Source organism: Anticarsia gemmatalis, chromosome W, assembly GCF_050436995.1.
Source record: "Anticarsia gemmatalis isolate Benzon Research Colony breed Stoneville strain chromosome W, ilAntGemm2 primary, whole genome shotgun sequence".
NCBI classification, from domain to species: Eukaryota; Metazoa; Arthropoda; class Insecta; order Lepidoptera; family Erebidae; genus Anticarsia; species Anticarsia gemmatalis.
In genome coordinates, this window is record NC_134775.1 from 2,202,686 (window position 1) to 2,220,816 (window position 18,131).

Consider the following 18,131-nt stretch of genomic DNA (forward strand, 5'->3'; position numbering starts at 1 on the left):
TTATTGCAGCTCTGAATCGTTTCACGTCTCGCCGGGGTAAACCTCAAAGCATACTATCAGATAACGGCACAAACTTTGTTGGGGCTGATAACGACTTCAAACGAATCATTACTGACTCTGGGGTTGCATCTGAAATGGCGGAGCAGGGCGTTAAATTTGATTTTGCTCCGCCTTATTCCCCTCATTTTAATGGCATGGCCGAAGCTGCCGTAAGGTCCACCAAGAACCATCTAAGAAAGTTGCTAAGTCTCACTAACTTCACTTACGAAGAACTGGCAACCTGTCTGTGTCAAATAGAGGCTGTTCTCAATTCCCGTCCTCTAACTCCCTTGTCCTGTGACCCATCCGATTTGTCTGTCCTCACTCCTTCCCATTTTTTAATTGGACGAACACTCACGTCTTTGCCGTGTTCACAGGTTCCCGACAAAACCATCAGCTGCTTAGACCGCTTCAAAAGGATTGAATACGTTCGTCAACACTTCTGGCAGCGATTCTCTAATGAATATGTTTCATTACTCCAACAGAAAACCAAATGGTCAGTCGCTTCAGAGAGGAAGCTCAGAGAAGGTACACTTGTACTCATCCGAGAGAAGGCGCTTCCACCACTTGTTTGGGCACTAGGCCGTGTAGTACGAACCTATGCAGGTGTCGACGGCATCACACGGGTAGCAGACGTGAAGACAAAGAGAGGAGTCATCACAAGAGGGTTCAACAATATTTGCCCTCTTCCCTTCGAAGACGTCAACAGGCGGGAGGATGTTCACGCATCAACCGCGTGATCATGCAAGCGGACGACGCCGGCGGCTGAGGCGCGGCGCGGGGCGAGGTGGCCGGCGCGCGGCGGGTGGCGGCGGCGGGCTTCAATTCACGATCGGACGACGCTAGCGATTGGCGTCCACAAGATTTTCGTTTAGATGACGACTTAACTTACTTGTTTAAAATTATATATCAATCAACCGAATACAGTCCATTCATTTAGAACAACCTGAGCTCCCGAACACTGTAACTTCGGTAATTTTGACCCGATTTTGATAAAACAAAAACTATTATTATCAGCATAAGTACACAAATTAAATGCAGTATGTTTAATAGTCATATTTTGATGTGCTGGTGTGACTCATTACTTCATATGACATTTTATAGAACAGTAATGATTAGCAGAATACATTTCCATCAAAAAAAATTACATTCACGACATCGAGATCCTATGTCTTCTACAGCCGATTTTCGATCCACCGTGCGCCGCCGCCAGAAATCTCGTAGGCATGCGCGGAGATACATCGTGTTGTTCACTATACATTGAACGCTCTAAAATGACTAACTCGGGAACCAATCATTTCCTAGAAAAATGGTTAAAGTAAACTTCGCGCATTTAGTGTCACAAAATTAACACTGAAGTTTTCGGTTAACCGTCGTTTACACCCTGTATAGTTACAATAATTTCGGTATCTATTGTAGGTAATTTTAAGTACGTCATTGAACGGGTCAAGTCTTAATCTCCTTTGCATATGGTTGCGGTTATGAATACAGCGAAGCAGGCCAATGGTCATTCAGGGTTTTAATATTCTGTTTTTTGCTAGGATCTGTATAGTGATTGTACTAAGTTTGAGACAATTTTGTAACATAGCGATTAGATTATCTGTAAGCGTGTTAGGGTTAGTAAATTTTAAGAGGTCTGTCAAGTTACTACTTTTTACGTATTCTAGACCTAACTGAAAGTTGGTGATTGTTTTAGTTTTAGAAGATTTTAGTTTATTTATGCGATTTGATAGTTTTAGAAAAGTCATAAAGAGATCGGTTATGGTTGTGTGAATAATTGCAATGGTTGTAGTTTTAGTTGTAGGTTTAAGTTTTAAGATAAAATGGTCAAGACAGTTTTTGTCCTTCGTAGGCAGCGAGTGTCCTGGGAGAAGCCCGTGCATTGCCAACATATTGAGGTACTAAACAAGACGCGTGCGTTAACTTTATTTCCCTATGTTTAGCTTTATGAGTGTTTTAATGTAGGCAACCACACCATCAGCTTTGTTGATATGATTTGTAGTTTGGTAGGAGTAGTAATCAGATATTTGGGGTATAAGTTTATTTGGATTCAGCCGACACTCACTTAAGATTATTAAGTCAGTGTCAATTTTAAGATTAGCCAAGTTTAGTTGAAGGTCTTCGAAATCACTGTATATAGTTCTGATATTTTGCGAAACGATCGTGAAGTCAGAGGAGCTAACCTTCAGATACTTAGTGAATTCGTGGGTTTCAAAATCGAAAGCTTGGGCTATTTCTGAGTTGTCTATGTCATTCAGGGTTAATAAGGTATTATCCATTATTATAGATGTTATAATTACAAAAAGGCGTAACTTTGCGGGTAATTAGTGTGTGTGTACTTGACCGTGAGTGTAAATATGTAACATGTGTGATTTGAAAGTCTGAGGATGTGTTTATCAGTCTAAGTTGTGTGTTGTGTTTTTTGGTGGGTAGGTGTCAAAATAAGTGAGTCCAGTACATCTACGGGATGTACCAAGAAAAAATCGTTAATGTGGGCATTTTTTGAAAAAAAAAACGATAGACTTGTGACATGTAAAATTTGTATGAAGGATTTTAAATACAGCAACAATACATCGAACATGAAAGATCACATGGTGCGTAAACATGCAGAAATGTTATTGCCACCCTCCTGTTCAACAGCAAATGAAGAGCGAGAAGAATCTTTAATCGAAGATAAAAGTACCGACTCTTCACCTTCAATATTCTACCATGTTAATTCCTCTAGGAAAAAATATCTTGACTATATGTTTGTAAAAATGATAGCCAGAGATATGCAACCACTCCGACTAGCTGAGCATGAGGGATTAAAAGACTTCATAAAAGCACTTGATTCTCGATATGAAATACCATCAAGAAACATAATTTCCAATAAATTGCTGCCTAAGCTTTAAATAGATCTTAAAATTAAATTACTTCAATTAGTAAAAAATGTCAAAGACGTTGCTATAACAACAGATATGTGGACTTCTGCTAATAACCAAGGCGTATGCGCAATAACCATCCATTTTATACAAGGCCTACGGTTGCAATCAGCTCTGCTAGCAGCCGTTGTAGTAGAAGGAAATCACAACGCCGAAAACATTGCCAAGGTGAGTAAATTACTTCCTTGTACACACTTCTTATTACTATATTCTTATACATACAACTTAGACTTACAAATTCAATTTTTTCTTTTTTTGCTCGAACAAGGTGTATAAGACTTACATCCGAAGTACTTAATGAAACTAGTCCTCCAGATGAGAAAAAAGTAAATCTATATTTTTAGTACCTACCGGAGCTATTTTTTCCCCTTTTTGAATTTATTTCCCTTGAAAAGTGTTTGATTTTAGTAGTTGCCTTGATAGTTGTGTTTGTAGACTAGAGATGGCGCTATTACAAAAAAAATTGCTACGCTCGCTGTCATTATTTATAAAATAAAAATATATAAAATAATATATAGTGGGCCGTGACACCGTAAGACAGTGGCAGCACTAGGTGTCTTAGGTTATTGATCGGATTTCTGTACCAATGTAAATAAATAAATAGATTTTTTTTCTGTTACAGGTTTTAGATGAGGTTTTGACAGAGTGGGGCTGTCGGAACAAAGTAGTAGCTATAGTAACTGACAATGCTTCTACCATGATTAAAGTAGCAGGTATCTTGAAACTACGACATGTTCCTTGCTTCGCCCATTCCTTAAATTTAGTTATAAAAGATGTTTTGAATGAACCTAATCTCAAAGAATTAATTGAAAAGTGCAACAGAATTGTTAGTCATTTCAAACACAGCACATTAGCTTCAGATAAGTTACGAGCTGTTCAAAAAGAAATGAATAAGCCAGAATTAAAGTTATTAAAATTTATAGAAACCAGATGGAATCCTGCATTTTATATGATTAAACGAATATTAGAAGTTCGACAAGAACTTACGCTGGTATTAAATGAACATACAACTGCACCTGAAAATCTTTCAGCTCAGGAATATTCCAACCTTGAAGAAATCCAAAAAATATTTGATCCACTGGAAACTTGCACCGTTGCGGTATCCGGTGAACAGTACGTAACGATTTCCATGTTGATACCACTTATAAAGGGGTTATCTTTAAGAATGGTCGAATTAGAAAATCAATGCAGTTCTGATTTCTCACAAGCAATAATTTCGTCTTTAAAGACCTCCGTGCAAAACAAACTAAAGTGTTATGAAACACGAAGTCCGTGTATGATTTCTACGCTACTGAACCCCCACTTTAAGAGACTGGGTTTTAAAACCCACTCTGAAGTAGAAAATGCCATATCACTTGTCAAGAAAGAATATAGTATGTATTTAAATTCTCTAAGACCTAGCATTTCATCGCATGGAAGCAGTCTTGACACATCTGAAGACACACCTAGTCCACCCTCAGCAAAAAAATCCAAACTTTGCAACTTACTGTCATTTATTGACTTCTGTGACTGCCGATGTTATCGTAGACGTGAGACAATATTTAGAAAAGCCCATAATACCACTGTCTGAATATCCAATAGAATACTGGACTCATCAAGAGAATCAATTAAAACATGTAGCATTGAAATACTTGTGCATTCCTGGAAGTTCAACTCCGTCTGAAAGGGTATTTTCTAAAGCAGGTCTTTTAATTACGGACCGACGAAACCGTCTTAGTGCTAAGCACATAAACAAACTGTTGTTTTTAAGTGTAAACCAAAATTTTTTTTAATACTCGTTTTTTTTTAATTTTCAGCACTTTTTTATTCACTATCAATAATGTTGATTGTTTTTGCATTCACAATTGGTTTAAAGGTACTTAATTTCTTAATATGTGTTGTACTTTATTTTTATTATAATAACTTACTTACATTTGGTAAGTTGACGATGTGACTTCTTTTTGTTACAATATTGCATCTTGTTATTACTTTTATAGTTAGTATATTTATATTCAAATAATAGTATTATTATTTGGTAAAATGTGTAAGAATCTAGAGGTACAATTTAGTTATAGGTAAATATTATGGTTAAGGATAAGCTATTTTTAAACTTGTTATACCATGGTACTCTTTGGTAATAGCTGAGTATGCGTTAACCTAATTGCATACGAAAAACATCGATTGCACCAGCCAACATTGTCACGAGGCGTGGACACGAGATGCTGACTGGACAAAACGTGGAAACATCGCGCCACCAATTTTCCAACCGGAAACTTCACTTTTGATTCGATCGCCGAACTGAGTCGTTCTTAATTATTATTATTTTAGTAATTAATTATATTGTAATCTCTTTATAATAAATTTCATTTAAGTAAATTGTTTTTTTTTTAGTCCTCCGTCTGCAGCTTCCGTAATTGGCGCAGTCGGTAGGATTCTCAAAGCAGCGCGCGGTGCTTCTCAGAGACTCTCATATCGATCCTGTCGGCTCCGCATAGCCGCTGCGCGTGCTCACCAGACCACGTCGAGAATCCAGAACCACGTAAGCTGTAGCCGGTGCATCCAGACATTGATGCTGACTACCAGAGACCAAGATATGATACTGTAAGTACATTTGAATCGCTCATGTGTTACTTCCTGTAATTTATTTCCTATTGTGTGTTGTCTAAATCCTTCAAGATTTTCCATCCTAGGCATTCCAGTTCCGGATCCCCTAGGGGCGTAGTTAATAGATTTGATTTAGCTAGAAATTTAGAGCCTATTAGGGAAGAGAGCGAAATGGCAGAAAGACAAGAAAGAGACCCAATTGACGCTATCTTCAAGGCCCTTAGATTAGTCCCAGAATTCGATGGGAACCCTAATATACTTACTAGATTTATTAGTTTATATGTGACTAGTTAGTTAAAAGATTTTTAAAGATTGAACCAGGGCATGAGTTAGAGAACCAATCCTTACTTAACGGCATTTTAAATAAAGTTACGGGCAATGCTGCTCGCCTTATTAACTCCAATGGCATTCCGACAGACTGGATAGGCATTCGTACTGCTTTTATAAATAATTTTGCAGACCAACGTGACAAAACTGCACTTTATAACGACCTTTCTTTGCTTTCACAAGGCCAAAATTCCCCTCAGGAATTTTATGAACGCTGCCCGAATCTTTTTAGTATAATCATGACCTATGTGACGTTACACGACGCTCTGCCTACCACCGTAGAAGCAAAGCGTGATCTTTATAAGAAACTCACATTACAATCGTATTTGCGCGGATGGAAAGACCCGTTAGGTTCGCGTATTCGGTGCATGCGTCCCGTATCTATAGAGCAGGCTTTAGAATTTGTTCAGGAAGAAACTAACACATTGTATTTGCAACAAAGAAATAATAATTTCTTAGATACTAAAAAGCAGCCTAGTAGTCAGCCACAGTTTAAAATCCCACATAATCCCCCTATTACTATGCCGCCGTTATCTAAACCAAATCATTTTGCTATGCCTGGCCCTTCACGCCCGTATCCAATGCAGCCTCAGCAGCAAGCTTGAAGGCCTAATAACGTTAATTCTGGCCCGACACGCACTCAACAGATGTTTAGAGCTCTTCCTCCTAGTTATAATGACCGTAGTGATGTATTTAAGTTGCCGCCGCGTAATATGCCCGGTGGACTCGGACCCCAAAGACCTACTCCTATGAGTGGTGTAAGTCACTACGTCAGTAAGCCTATGCCTTTTAGAGGACATGACTGGTCGAAATCTGGAAACCCACCTCCAAGTAATTATTTTAAAAGTAGGGAATTAAATTTTAATGAATGTCCGGACTATGAATACGACCCCTATTATGAGCCATATGTAGAATCATATTACAATGAACCGGAGTGTAGTGACTATTTTTATTCGTATTCTGATTGTAATAATTATAACGATCAATCTTATTATCCTAATATGCCGCCGAATGTGGAAACTTCGGAGGACCAAACCTCGTGTAATCATGAGGAGGATTTTCAGATAGCAGGCCCGTTCAACAAGCTAAAATAGAAATAAATATCCAGACTCAACGACAATTGCCGTATATTCAAATTGCTAACCCCCCTTTAAAGTTGTTAATCGACACAGGTGCTAATCAATCTTTTATTAGCCCTAAAGCTGTACGTAGATATTACTCTTTTTTTACCATTAAAATATGAACCGTTTGAAGTTGTAAATTTCCATGCAATCAGGCGGTCAGACAATACTATCGTGTTACCGTGCTTCCCGGAATTCAATGAGTCGGACAATATAAAGTTATTTGTGTATAAGTTTCATGAATATTTAGATGGATTAATTGGATCAGATTTACTAAGTAAGTGGGAATCAAACATAGATAATAAAAATATGCATTTTAAAACCAGACATGCCACTAATCCTATTCAGGTATACGACTCGCGTAATTGTAATCTCTATGAGGAAATAATACCCGCGTTTTCTTCGAAACTAATAAATTTACCTATTAATGTTAAAGATGGTGAAGCTTTTATACCCGAACAAACTATTTCAAATTGCGTTAAGACCCGTGTCTTACAACCGTTAATAATAATCGAGGTATTCTGGAAGTGACAAACCCTAGCAACAATGACGTCATATTTTCCGTGGATCGTCATATTACTGCTGAAGTACACAATGTTGAGTGCACTCGCACTAAACAGTTGTCTACACGCGCTCAAGATGTAATTTCAAAACTGCGTACAAGTCATTTAAACCCGGAAGAACGTGCTAATTTAGAGTCATTATGTGCGCAGTATGCAGACATTTTTTATATAGAGGGTGAAGCATTAACGTTTACCAATCAAATTAAGCACAATATTAAAACCACTGATGAAATGCCAGTTTATACTAAAAGCTATAGGTATCCGTTCATACACCGTGATGAAGTTAGGACTCAGATTAGAAAAATGTTAGAACAAGGTATCATTAGGCCGTCTCAATCTGCTTGGAGTTCACCTATATGGGTAGTACCCAAGAAAGCAGACGCTTCAGGCAAAACTAAATGGCGAATAGTAGTTGATTTTAGAAAATTGAACGAAAAGACTATAGATGACAAATATCCAATTCTAAATATTGCCGATATCTTAGATAAATTAGGGAACTGTCAGTATTTCAGTACACTTGACCTTGCCAGTGGCTTCTATCAGGTCGAAATGGCTCCAGAAGACATACCGAAAACTGCCTTTAACGTCGAACATGGGCACTTTGAATTTTTGAGGATGCCCATGGGTCTTAAAAATTCTCCTTCTACCTTCCAGAGGGTCATGGATAATGTCCTCAGGGGGCTACAAAACGTAATTTGCTTAGTATATCTCGATGACCTTGTAATTTTCAGCACCTTTCTTCAAGAGCACATAAATAACCTTGAAAAAGTGTTTCAGATATTACGGGAATCAAATTTTAAGATTCAGTTAGACAAATCTCAATTTTTAAAGTTAGAAACCGCTTATTTGGGCCATATTATCAGCAGGGATGGCATAAAGCCGAATCCTGATAAAATAACCGCCATACAAAACTACCCCTTACCAAAAACCCCCACTGAGATTAAACGTTTCTTAGGTTTACTTGGTTATTATCGTAAGTTTACTCCCGATTTTGCTCGTTTAACAAACCCCCTTACTCAATGTTTAAAGAAAGGTTCAAAAATAACTTTTAATACAGATTACGTAAATTGCTTTGAAAAGTGTAAAACGCTTTAAACTAATGACCCAATTCTTCAGTATCCTGATTTTTCCAAGGAGTTCATCCTCACTACAGATGCATCTAATTTGGCAATTGGTGCCATACTCTCTCAAGGTTCCATAGGTAGTGATAAGCCTATAGCTTACGCTTCACGCACTCTAAATACAAGTGAGATCAATTATAGTACGATTGAGAAAGAGTTACTAGCAATCGTATGGGCAACAAAGTATTTCCGCCCATATCTATTTGGTCGCAAATTTAAAATTATAACCGATCACAAGCCGCTTCAATGGGTAATGAACCTTAAGGAACCCAATTCTCGATTAACGCGATGGCGATTAAAATTAAGCGAATATAATTTCACAGTAATATATAAGCAAGGCAAGTAAAGTAAAGTAAAGTAAGGCATCCTAGATAAAGCGTCGGCATTGGTATTAGCCAATGCCGACGCTTTATCTAGGATTGAACTTTGCAATGAAGAAACTAGTTCAGTTGCAGTAAACCCCACTATTAATCAGCCCACTTTAGATGAATCTAGAACCCTCACAGCACATACAGATGCCGAAAACCCTATTTTAGAAGTGCCAATAACTGATGATCCGCTCAACAGATTTAGTAGACAAATTCATTTCACTGTTGTATTTCGGTGGTCTCTGGGAAGCCGGAGTAAAATCCATGAAATACCACCTGAAACGAGTTTTGAATAGCCACATGACGTTTGAAGAATTTAGTACGCTTTTATGTCAGATCGAAGCGTGTCTGAATTCTCGTCCACTATGCCCCATTGATGACTCAGATACAGAAAATATAGATGTGCTCATTCCAGGACATTTTTTGATTGGGGAAGCACCCATCACAGTTCCGTCACCTAGCTTGAAAGACATCCCCATAAGTAATTTATCTCGATGGCATCACGCTCAAAAGCTCTTGACTGATTTTTGGCAGCGGTGGAAACAAGAGTATTTGTCGAGACTACAGCAACGACCAAAGTGGTTAAAGAGAGTAGAAGATTTACACATTGGACAGATAGTACTCATAAAAACCGACAACACTCCTCCAGGGAAATGGCCGTTGGGACGTATTGTCGACACACACCCTGGCCCAGATGCCATTACAAGAGTGTATAGCGTAAAAAGCGGAAACAATATATTTAAGCGTTCTATTGGTAAAATATGTCTACTGTAAGGGTTATTTGATTCATGTTGCATGTCAAAAAGATCTAACGCTCTTTTGGTGGGCGGTATGTTAGGTGTATAGATGCCTAGTTATAGTTATATGGAAACATTGCCATTCTTCGGATTAAAATATTATAAGTTTAGTCTTCAATAAATCTCAGCAGTGACTACATGTGTGTTTCGTTTAAAATTCCTACACACAAGCAAACTTGAACCTAATCACCTCAACAATCAGGCAAGAATATTGGTACCTTGAATACTATAACTATTCTATGATTACTATAATAAGAACCCAATTTATTCAATTTAATTCTTTTTTTTGTATCTTCTTTTTTATTTTATTTATACAAGTACAATAAAGAGTATTTCATTCATTCATTCATTCATCTATAATTCTATATATTCTCTAACAGTTATATCTAATATTTCATTATTACTATATAAACTACGTAATTTACTTATCATAGCCTTCAACGCATTTATGTTAATCATCGAATGATGAGAACTTTTAGCGTGAATGAAAGCTAAAAGGTTTTCTATTCTAAATAATTCCTCAGACACTTCTTTCACATTATCTCCAAGCATTAAAAGTAATTGCGAAAGATGGGCATACTCTGTTAAATCTAATACTGTGTCTGTAATATTCATGACTATTGATCTTATCTAATAGTTTTGAATGCTGTGACATCCACTCCTTGCTTAAACTGACATGATCATTATATTGAGATACTAATTGGTGTTGGTTATCCTGAATAACTTCAATGGCTTTATCGTACTTTATAGCATCCGTATAATCTAGATTACCAGATATACTTTTAATTACTGAACCTAAACCATCTATCAGACCTCTTTTAACGCGAGTTAAAATAAATGTCTGTAACTGATCCGAAATTTTATCTAATTTACTTTTAAGATATTCAATATGGGGTTCAAATAAAAAGTTAGTTTTACTGTTCAATTGAGGTCTAATATAATTCAATTGTCTCTTTACTACAGAAACTCTATGCTCAATATCATCTAAGTCAATAAATTGTAGAAAGGAATGATGCTGGGAAATTATTTTAGTAGAACCTAATTTAAAAGGGAGAAGTCCTGGTCCATCATCCAGGCTCTCAAGTTTTATCTCCTGCGCAGCTATTGCTTGTAGCAGGAACATCAGGGCCATCCTGCAACAATTGTGCACTTTTAGGCACTCTCTTTAAACGGGATTTAGCTACAGGACCTCGTTTTTTCTTAGTGTATATGTGTATCGGTAAGTCTGCTAGTACCCTATCTTGCGTAAACCGCGGCGCTAGCTTTTGACGGCTGGCTAAAGGATTCTTTACAAAAACTTGCTGTTCTGGGTTATAAGATTTCGCAGGCTCACGGGTTTTATTTAAGTTTTCTATAATATTAGTTCTACGGTTTAAAGAGTCCTCACTTATAAGTTCATATACTACGTTCATTTTAGCACGATGATTTTGCATGTATTGTTGCATTAAATGTTCATTGATGTCAATGTTTAAGGGGTCTCGAGGGTCAAAGTGACCACTTATAACTTCTAATGGTCTACATTTAGTGAAACTATGAATGGTACTGTCATAGATAGACCCCTTAAACATTGACATCAATGAACATTTAATGCAACAATACATGCAAAATCATCGTGCTAAAATGAACGTAGTATATGAACTTATAAGTGAGGACTCTTTAAACCGTAGAACTAATATTATAGAAAACTTAAATAAAACCCGTGAGCCTGAGAAATCTTATAACCCAGAACAGCAAGTTTTTGTAAAGAATCCTTTAGCCAGCCGTCAAAAGCTAGCGCCGCGGTTTACGCAAGATAGGGTACTAGCAGACTTACCGATACACATATACACTAAGAAAAAACGAGGTCCTGTAGCTAAATCCCGTTTAAAGAGAGTGCCTAAAAGTGCACAATTGTTGCAGGATGGCCCTGATGTTCCTGCTACAAGCAATAGCTGCGCAGGAGATAAAACTTGAGAGCCTGGATGATGGACCAGGACTTCTCCCTTTTAAATTAGGTTCTACTAAAATAATTTCCCAGCATCATTCCTTTCTACAATTTATTGACTTAGATGATATTGAGCATAGAGTTTCTGTAGTAAAGAGACAATTGAATTATATTAGACCTCAATTGAACAGTAAAACTAACTTTTTATTTGAACCCCATATTGAATATCTTAAAAGTAAATTAGATAAAATTTCGGATCAGTTACAGACATTTATTTTAACTCGCGTTAAAAGAGGTCTGATAGATGGTTTAGGTTCAGTAATTAAAAGTATATCTGGTAATCTAGATTATACGGATGCTATAAAGTACGATAAAGCCATTGAAGTTATTCAGGATAACCAACACCAATTAGTATCTCAATATAATGATCATGTCAGTTTAAGCAAGGAGTGGATGTCACAGCATTCAAAACTATTAGATAAGATCAATAGTCATGAATATTACAGACACAGTATTAGATTTAACAGAGTATGCCCATCTTTCGCAATTACTTTTAATGCTTGGAGATAATGTGAAAGAAGTGTCTGAGGAATTATTTAGAATAGAAAACCTTTTAGCTTTCATTCACGCTAAAAGTTCTCATCATTCGATGATTAACATAAATGCGTTGAAGGCTATGATAAGTAAATTACGTAGTTTATATAGTAATAATGAAATATTAGATATAACTGTTAGAGAATATATAGAATTATAGATGAATGAATGAATGAATGAAATACTCTTTATTGTACTTGTATAAATAAAATAAAAAAGAAGATACAAAAAAAAGAATTAAATTGATTAAATTGGGTTCTTATTATAGTAATCATAGAATAGTTATAGTATTCAAGGTACCAATATTCTTGCCTGATTGTTGAGGTGATTAGGTTCAAGTTTGCTTGTGTGTAGGAATTTTAAACGAAACACACATGTAGTCACTGCTGAGATTTATTGAAGACTAAACTTATAATATTTTAATCCGAAGAATGGCAATGTTTCCATATAACTATAACTAGGCATCTATATACCTAACATACCGCCCACCAAAAGAGCGTTAGATCTTTTTGACATGCAACATGAATCAAATAACCCTTACAGTTTACAACTTAATACAAATGAAATCAAAGCCTTGCATTATATAAAATCAATTTCTAAATACAAAATTGTATAATAGTCAGAACTATAACAAATTGTAAACTAATAAACTGATTCTAATAATTAATTAATCGGTTACATTTATAGGCAGTAGACATATTTTACCAATAGAACGCTTAACTATATTGTTTCCGCTTTTTACGCTATACACTCTTGTAATGGCATCTGGGCCAGGATGTGTGTCGACAATACGTCCCAACGGCCATTTCCCTGGAGGAGTGTTGTCGGTTTTTATGAGTACTATCTGTCCAATGTGTAAATCTTCTACTCTCTTTAACCACTTTGGTCGTTGCTGTAGTCTCGACAAATACTCTTGTTGCCACCGCTGCCAAAAATCAGTCAAGAGCTTTTGAGCGTGATGCCATCGAGATAAATTACTTATGGGGATGTCTTTCAAGCTAGGTGACGGAACTGTGATGGGTGCTTCCCCAATCAAAAAATGTCCTGGAGTGAGCACATCTATATTTTCTGTATCTGAGTCATCAATGGGGCATAGTGGACGAGAATTCAGACACGCTTCGATCTGACATAAAAGTGTACTAAATTCTTCAAACGTCATGTGGCTATTCAAAACTCGTTTCAGGTGGTATTTCATGGATTTTACTCCGGCTTCCCAGAGACCACCGAAATTCGGACTACAAGCCGGGATAAAATGCCACTGCGTTCCGTCTTTAGCCAGTATGTCTACAATGTCACCTTCGAATTCTAATCTGGCTTCCTTCCAGGCATCTTTAAGCTCCTTATTGGCACCAACGAAGTTACGTCCTTGGTCACTCCACATGTGATTACATCTTCCTCGACGTGAAACAAATCTACGGAATGCTCCAATAAAGGCTTCGGATGATAGATCGCCAACAAGCTCTAAATGAATGGCTTTCGTTGCCATACAAATAAATAATGAAATGTAGCCTTTATTCGTTTTAGCACCTCTTCCCTTAGACATGAGTATATTATATGGGCCTGCAAAATCTACGCCACATTGCAAGAAAGGACGAGCAGCTGTCACTCTCTCCTTAGGTAAGTCTCCCATCAATTGGGTTCTAATGACTGCTCGTTGTTTAGCACAAACTAAACATTTGTGTATTTCAGCCTTCACTATTCGTTTTCCTTTCAGTATCCAATATTTAGATTGTATGTAGTTAATCATTAACTGTACACCCCCGTGCAATGTTTTAGCATGTGCATCGGCAATAATCAGTCTCGTTAAGTAGGATTTATCATCAAGAATTATAGGGTGTTTTCTATCATTGTGTAAATTGGCGGCGTGTCGGATTCTACCGCCCACCCTGAGGATTTGATTTTGATCTAAATATGGATTTAGGGACTTCAATACACTCCTGTTCTTAACCCTTCCTTTACTTTTCAGGTCTTTTATGTCTTCGTCAAAACATTCGGTTTGTACTATTTGTATACATTTGTGCAAAGATCTTTCTAATTCTTCTGTTGTCATACTAATGTCTATATTCTCTTTTTTCAGGTTCAAGAATTGTCTGCAGTGTGTCACGGTCCTCATCAACTCCGTCAGTGTGTCACAAATCTCGAAGCGGGTAGACCACATCTTTTCATCATCGGCACTGTCGTGTTTTGTTACTACGTTTACATTAATATTTCTTCTCATTTCCATATCTGTGTCTGTATTTATTGTTTTAAATTCTATATTTTCTTGTTTCAGCCATTCGGGTCCTTTCCACCATAACCGACAATTCTTTAATTCTGTTAGCAGCATACCTCTGGATACAACGTCAGCAGGATTATCTTTAGATTGTACATGAAACCATTTGCTACCTATATTATCAATAATTGTGATTACTCTGTTCCTTACAAAGGTTCGCCATCTTGTAGGATCTCCTTGCAGCCAGGACAAAACAATAGTAGAGTCTGTCCATGAAAATATTTGACTTGCAGGAATTCGCATAGCTTCACTTATCTGCTTCAATAATTGGGATAGTAATACTGCGCCGCACAGCTCAAGTCGTGGTAATGAGACTGGTTTTACAGGTGCAACTCTAGATTTGGCAGCAATCATAGCCGTTTCATACCGATGGTCTTCTACCAACACCCGCAGGTAAGCAACAGCACCATATGCTTTGTTAGAAGCGTCACAGAAACCGTGAATGGTGACGTTTTTAATATCCTTGTTTGTGCATTGTAACCATCTTTGTAGTTTAACATCCTTCAGATGTGTAAAGCTATCACGTATACTAATCCATTCTTTTTCTGTTTCAGGGTCTACTTCATCATCCCATGAGCTTCGTTTCAACCATAACTTTTGAATTAATATCTTTGTAGGTACTATCGCAGGAGCCAACCATCCCAGTGGATCGAATAGTCGGTGAATGTCAGCTAAGATCTTCCTTTTAGTCACGATTCCAGAGAAAGGTGCGTAATCTAGATGGTAATGCATAGTGTCTTCACCCATGTTCCAAGACAAACCAAGTGTTCTGATTGTACCATGTAGCTTCATGTCTATTTTAACTTGTTTACTATGCTGAGCAGATTCAAATTGTTCCAGGAACTCGATGCTATTAGACGACCATTTTTGCAGCGTGAACCCTCCTCTTTGTAAGATATGGTTAATATTCTTAGCTACTTCTATAGCCTGCTCCACTGTATCTTCTCCAGACATTAAGTCGTCCATATAAAAATCTTGTTTTATAATTTCAGCTGCTATAGGATTATCTTTTCCTTCATCGTGTGCCAGTTGTTGAAGCGTTTTCATAGCAAGATAAGGAGCTGAGGCGGTGCCAAAGGTGACTCGTAGTAGACGATAATCTTTGATTGGATCAGTTACATTAAATCTCCAAACAATACGTTGGTAGTCTGTATCTTCTTTTGTCACCAGTATCATACGATACATCTTTTCAATGTCTGCTACACAACAGACAGGTTTCATTCTCCACCTCATAACTAAATATCTCATGTCTTCCTGGAGTTGTGGTCCTATAAGCAGTTCATCATTCAGAGATATATTATTGCAACCCTTGGACGATGCATCAAATACTACTCTCACCTTCGTAGTTTCACTTGTTTCTTTCAGGACTGGATGATGTGGTAAGTATACAGCTGAATGTTCTATTTCATTTGTTGGAACTTCTTCCATGTGATTCAGACCAATGTATTCTTCCATTACTTTTGTGTATTCTGTCCTTAATCTTCTATCATTTTCTAAGCGTCTTTCTAGTTGCATGTATCTTCTCAATGCTATATCTCTGGTGTGTCCTTCGGGTGACTTAGGTGTTTCAGTCTTAAATGGTAATTTTACTATAAATCTTCCTTCTTTATTTCTCTTGTATGTGTTTTCATATACTTCTTCACATCTTTCTTCATCTTTTGTTAGCTTTCTCTTATCCTCTGATTCTAATTCCCAAAGGGTTTGTAAAAGATTATCAACATTCAATTGGTGATGCATGACTATAATTCCTTCTGAAGAATCATCTACTTGAACATTACCGAAGAGGATCCAACCTAAGCTTGTATTCTGTGCACATGGAGAGCCAGGTGGTCCTTTGATTACTTCATTCTTCAGGATTTGTGCATAAACTTCGACACCTAGAAGCATGTCTACTCTCCCTGGCTGGTGGAAGTTCGGATCGGCTAGAGAGAGACCTTGTAAGTGCGACCAGTGTAGAGGTAAGTACTTTATGGGTTTTGTTGGCAACTGTGTTGTGAGTCGCGTAGCCATGACGTATGCTTTGATTTGAAGCTTGAACTGGTTGTCGTATCTTGAAAGGAGCTTCAGTTGTACCACATGTTTCACTGATGTATGTGTGGAACCCACACCAGTGATTGTCCCTTTTACAGGTGTTCCCTTGAGTTTCAATAATTGTGTTGCTCGCTCACTGATAAAATTTGCTTGTGAGCCTTGATCGATTAGAGCGCGCAATACTGTGACGTGACCAAGTTCATCCTTGACGGGCAGAAGAGCTGTAGCGAGTAAAGCCGTAGACTGCTTAGTCGCTAGATGCGATGATATTTGAACTTCTGCTGGTTGGTCTTCTTTTGGTGTGTCTTGCTTGTCTTCAATGTCTGTGTAGTGTGCTTGTACACTGTCTGATGATTTGTCGTTCTTGGGTTGATGCAATAAGGTATGATGGCGTCGCTTACATAGCCTACATGACATCTGCAGACGACATCTCATGGCAGAGTGACCTGGGATCAAACAGTTGTAACAAAGATTCTTCTTTTTGACGAAGTTAGTTCTTTCTTCTTGTGGTAACTTCGTGAACTGTTTGCAGTGACAAAGTGTGTGTTTTTCTTGACACATAATGCAATCTTTAGCTGGCGAACTTGTATATACGTGGTAACTTTTTTCTCTTACTGCTTTGTTCTCTCTTAGGGTAGAAGTACTGGGCGTAGTCATCTCCAACGAACGAAATTTAGTTTCCAGAAAGCTCTTTAATTCGGCCCAAGTCGGTAGTGTGTCGGGGTCATGATCTGAAATATGATCTTCGCATGATTTGTGTGTTTCCAGGTCTAATTTTTGCACAGTAATGTAAACAATCATGGCATCCGATGACTCAGCTGACACCTTCAAATTTTGGAGACCGTTTAAGCACTCTGTAGTCGTGTCCAACAGTGCTTTAAGCTGATTAGCTGTTTGTGCGTGCGCCTTTCGTTGACCAAATAATCGCTTGAATAATGATGTGACTATAGCCCTTTTGTTGCCATAGCGTTGTTTTAGTATATTCCAGGCTTGTTCATAATTATCTTCGGCCACCCGTATATGTTTTAACAAGGCTTCAGCTTCCCCGGTGAGACTTGATTTTAAATAGTGTAATTTTTGTGCTTTGCCCAATTTTGTGTTGCTATCCACCAGTGAAGAGAATAAGTCGTGAAATGTAGTCCAATCTTCATAATTACCAGCAAATGTCGGGAGTTGTATTCTAGGTAATTTTACCTGAGGTTGTTGAACATCTGATGTATCACTTGTATCCATCTGGTTAGGTTTAATTGTATTTAACATATCACTCAAATCGGCAACAATACAAAGATACAAATCTTCCACGATATAATAGTCCTCATTGACAAAATATTGTATATTGATTCGCTGTTGTTTTGGCGTAACGTTAACTAATTCCTGATGCGCAGCTTTAAAAGATTGCCAATATTCTTCAATGCATTTGAGTCTTCCTTCAATGTAGCCCTTCGTCAGCCGCTGTTTAGGACATTTCTT

At 37.5% G+C, this 18,131-nt stretch overlaps 1 protein-coding gene across 1 annotated transcript; it reads right to left on the reverse strand.

Moving 5' to 3' along the window:
• Window positions 1-741: 741 nt before the first annotated feature.
• On the reverse strand, window positions 742-17,318 carry LOC142985789 (uncharacterized). The gene is made up of 2 exons (XM_076134034.1): window positions 13,337-17,318; window positions 742-881 (listed from the first exon to the last, which is right to left on the reverse strand). The coding sequence occupies exons 1-2, from the start codon at window positions 17,316-17,318 to the stop codon at window positions 742-744; spliced, it is 4,122 nt and encodes a 1,373-aa protein (XP_075990149.1).
• Between the last annotated feature and the right edge of the window lie 813 nt (window positions 17,319-18,131).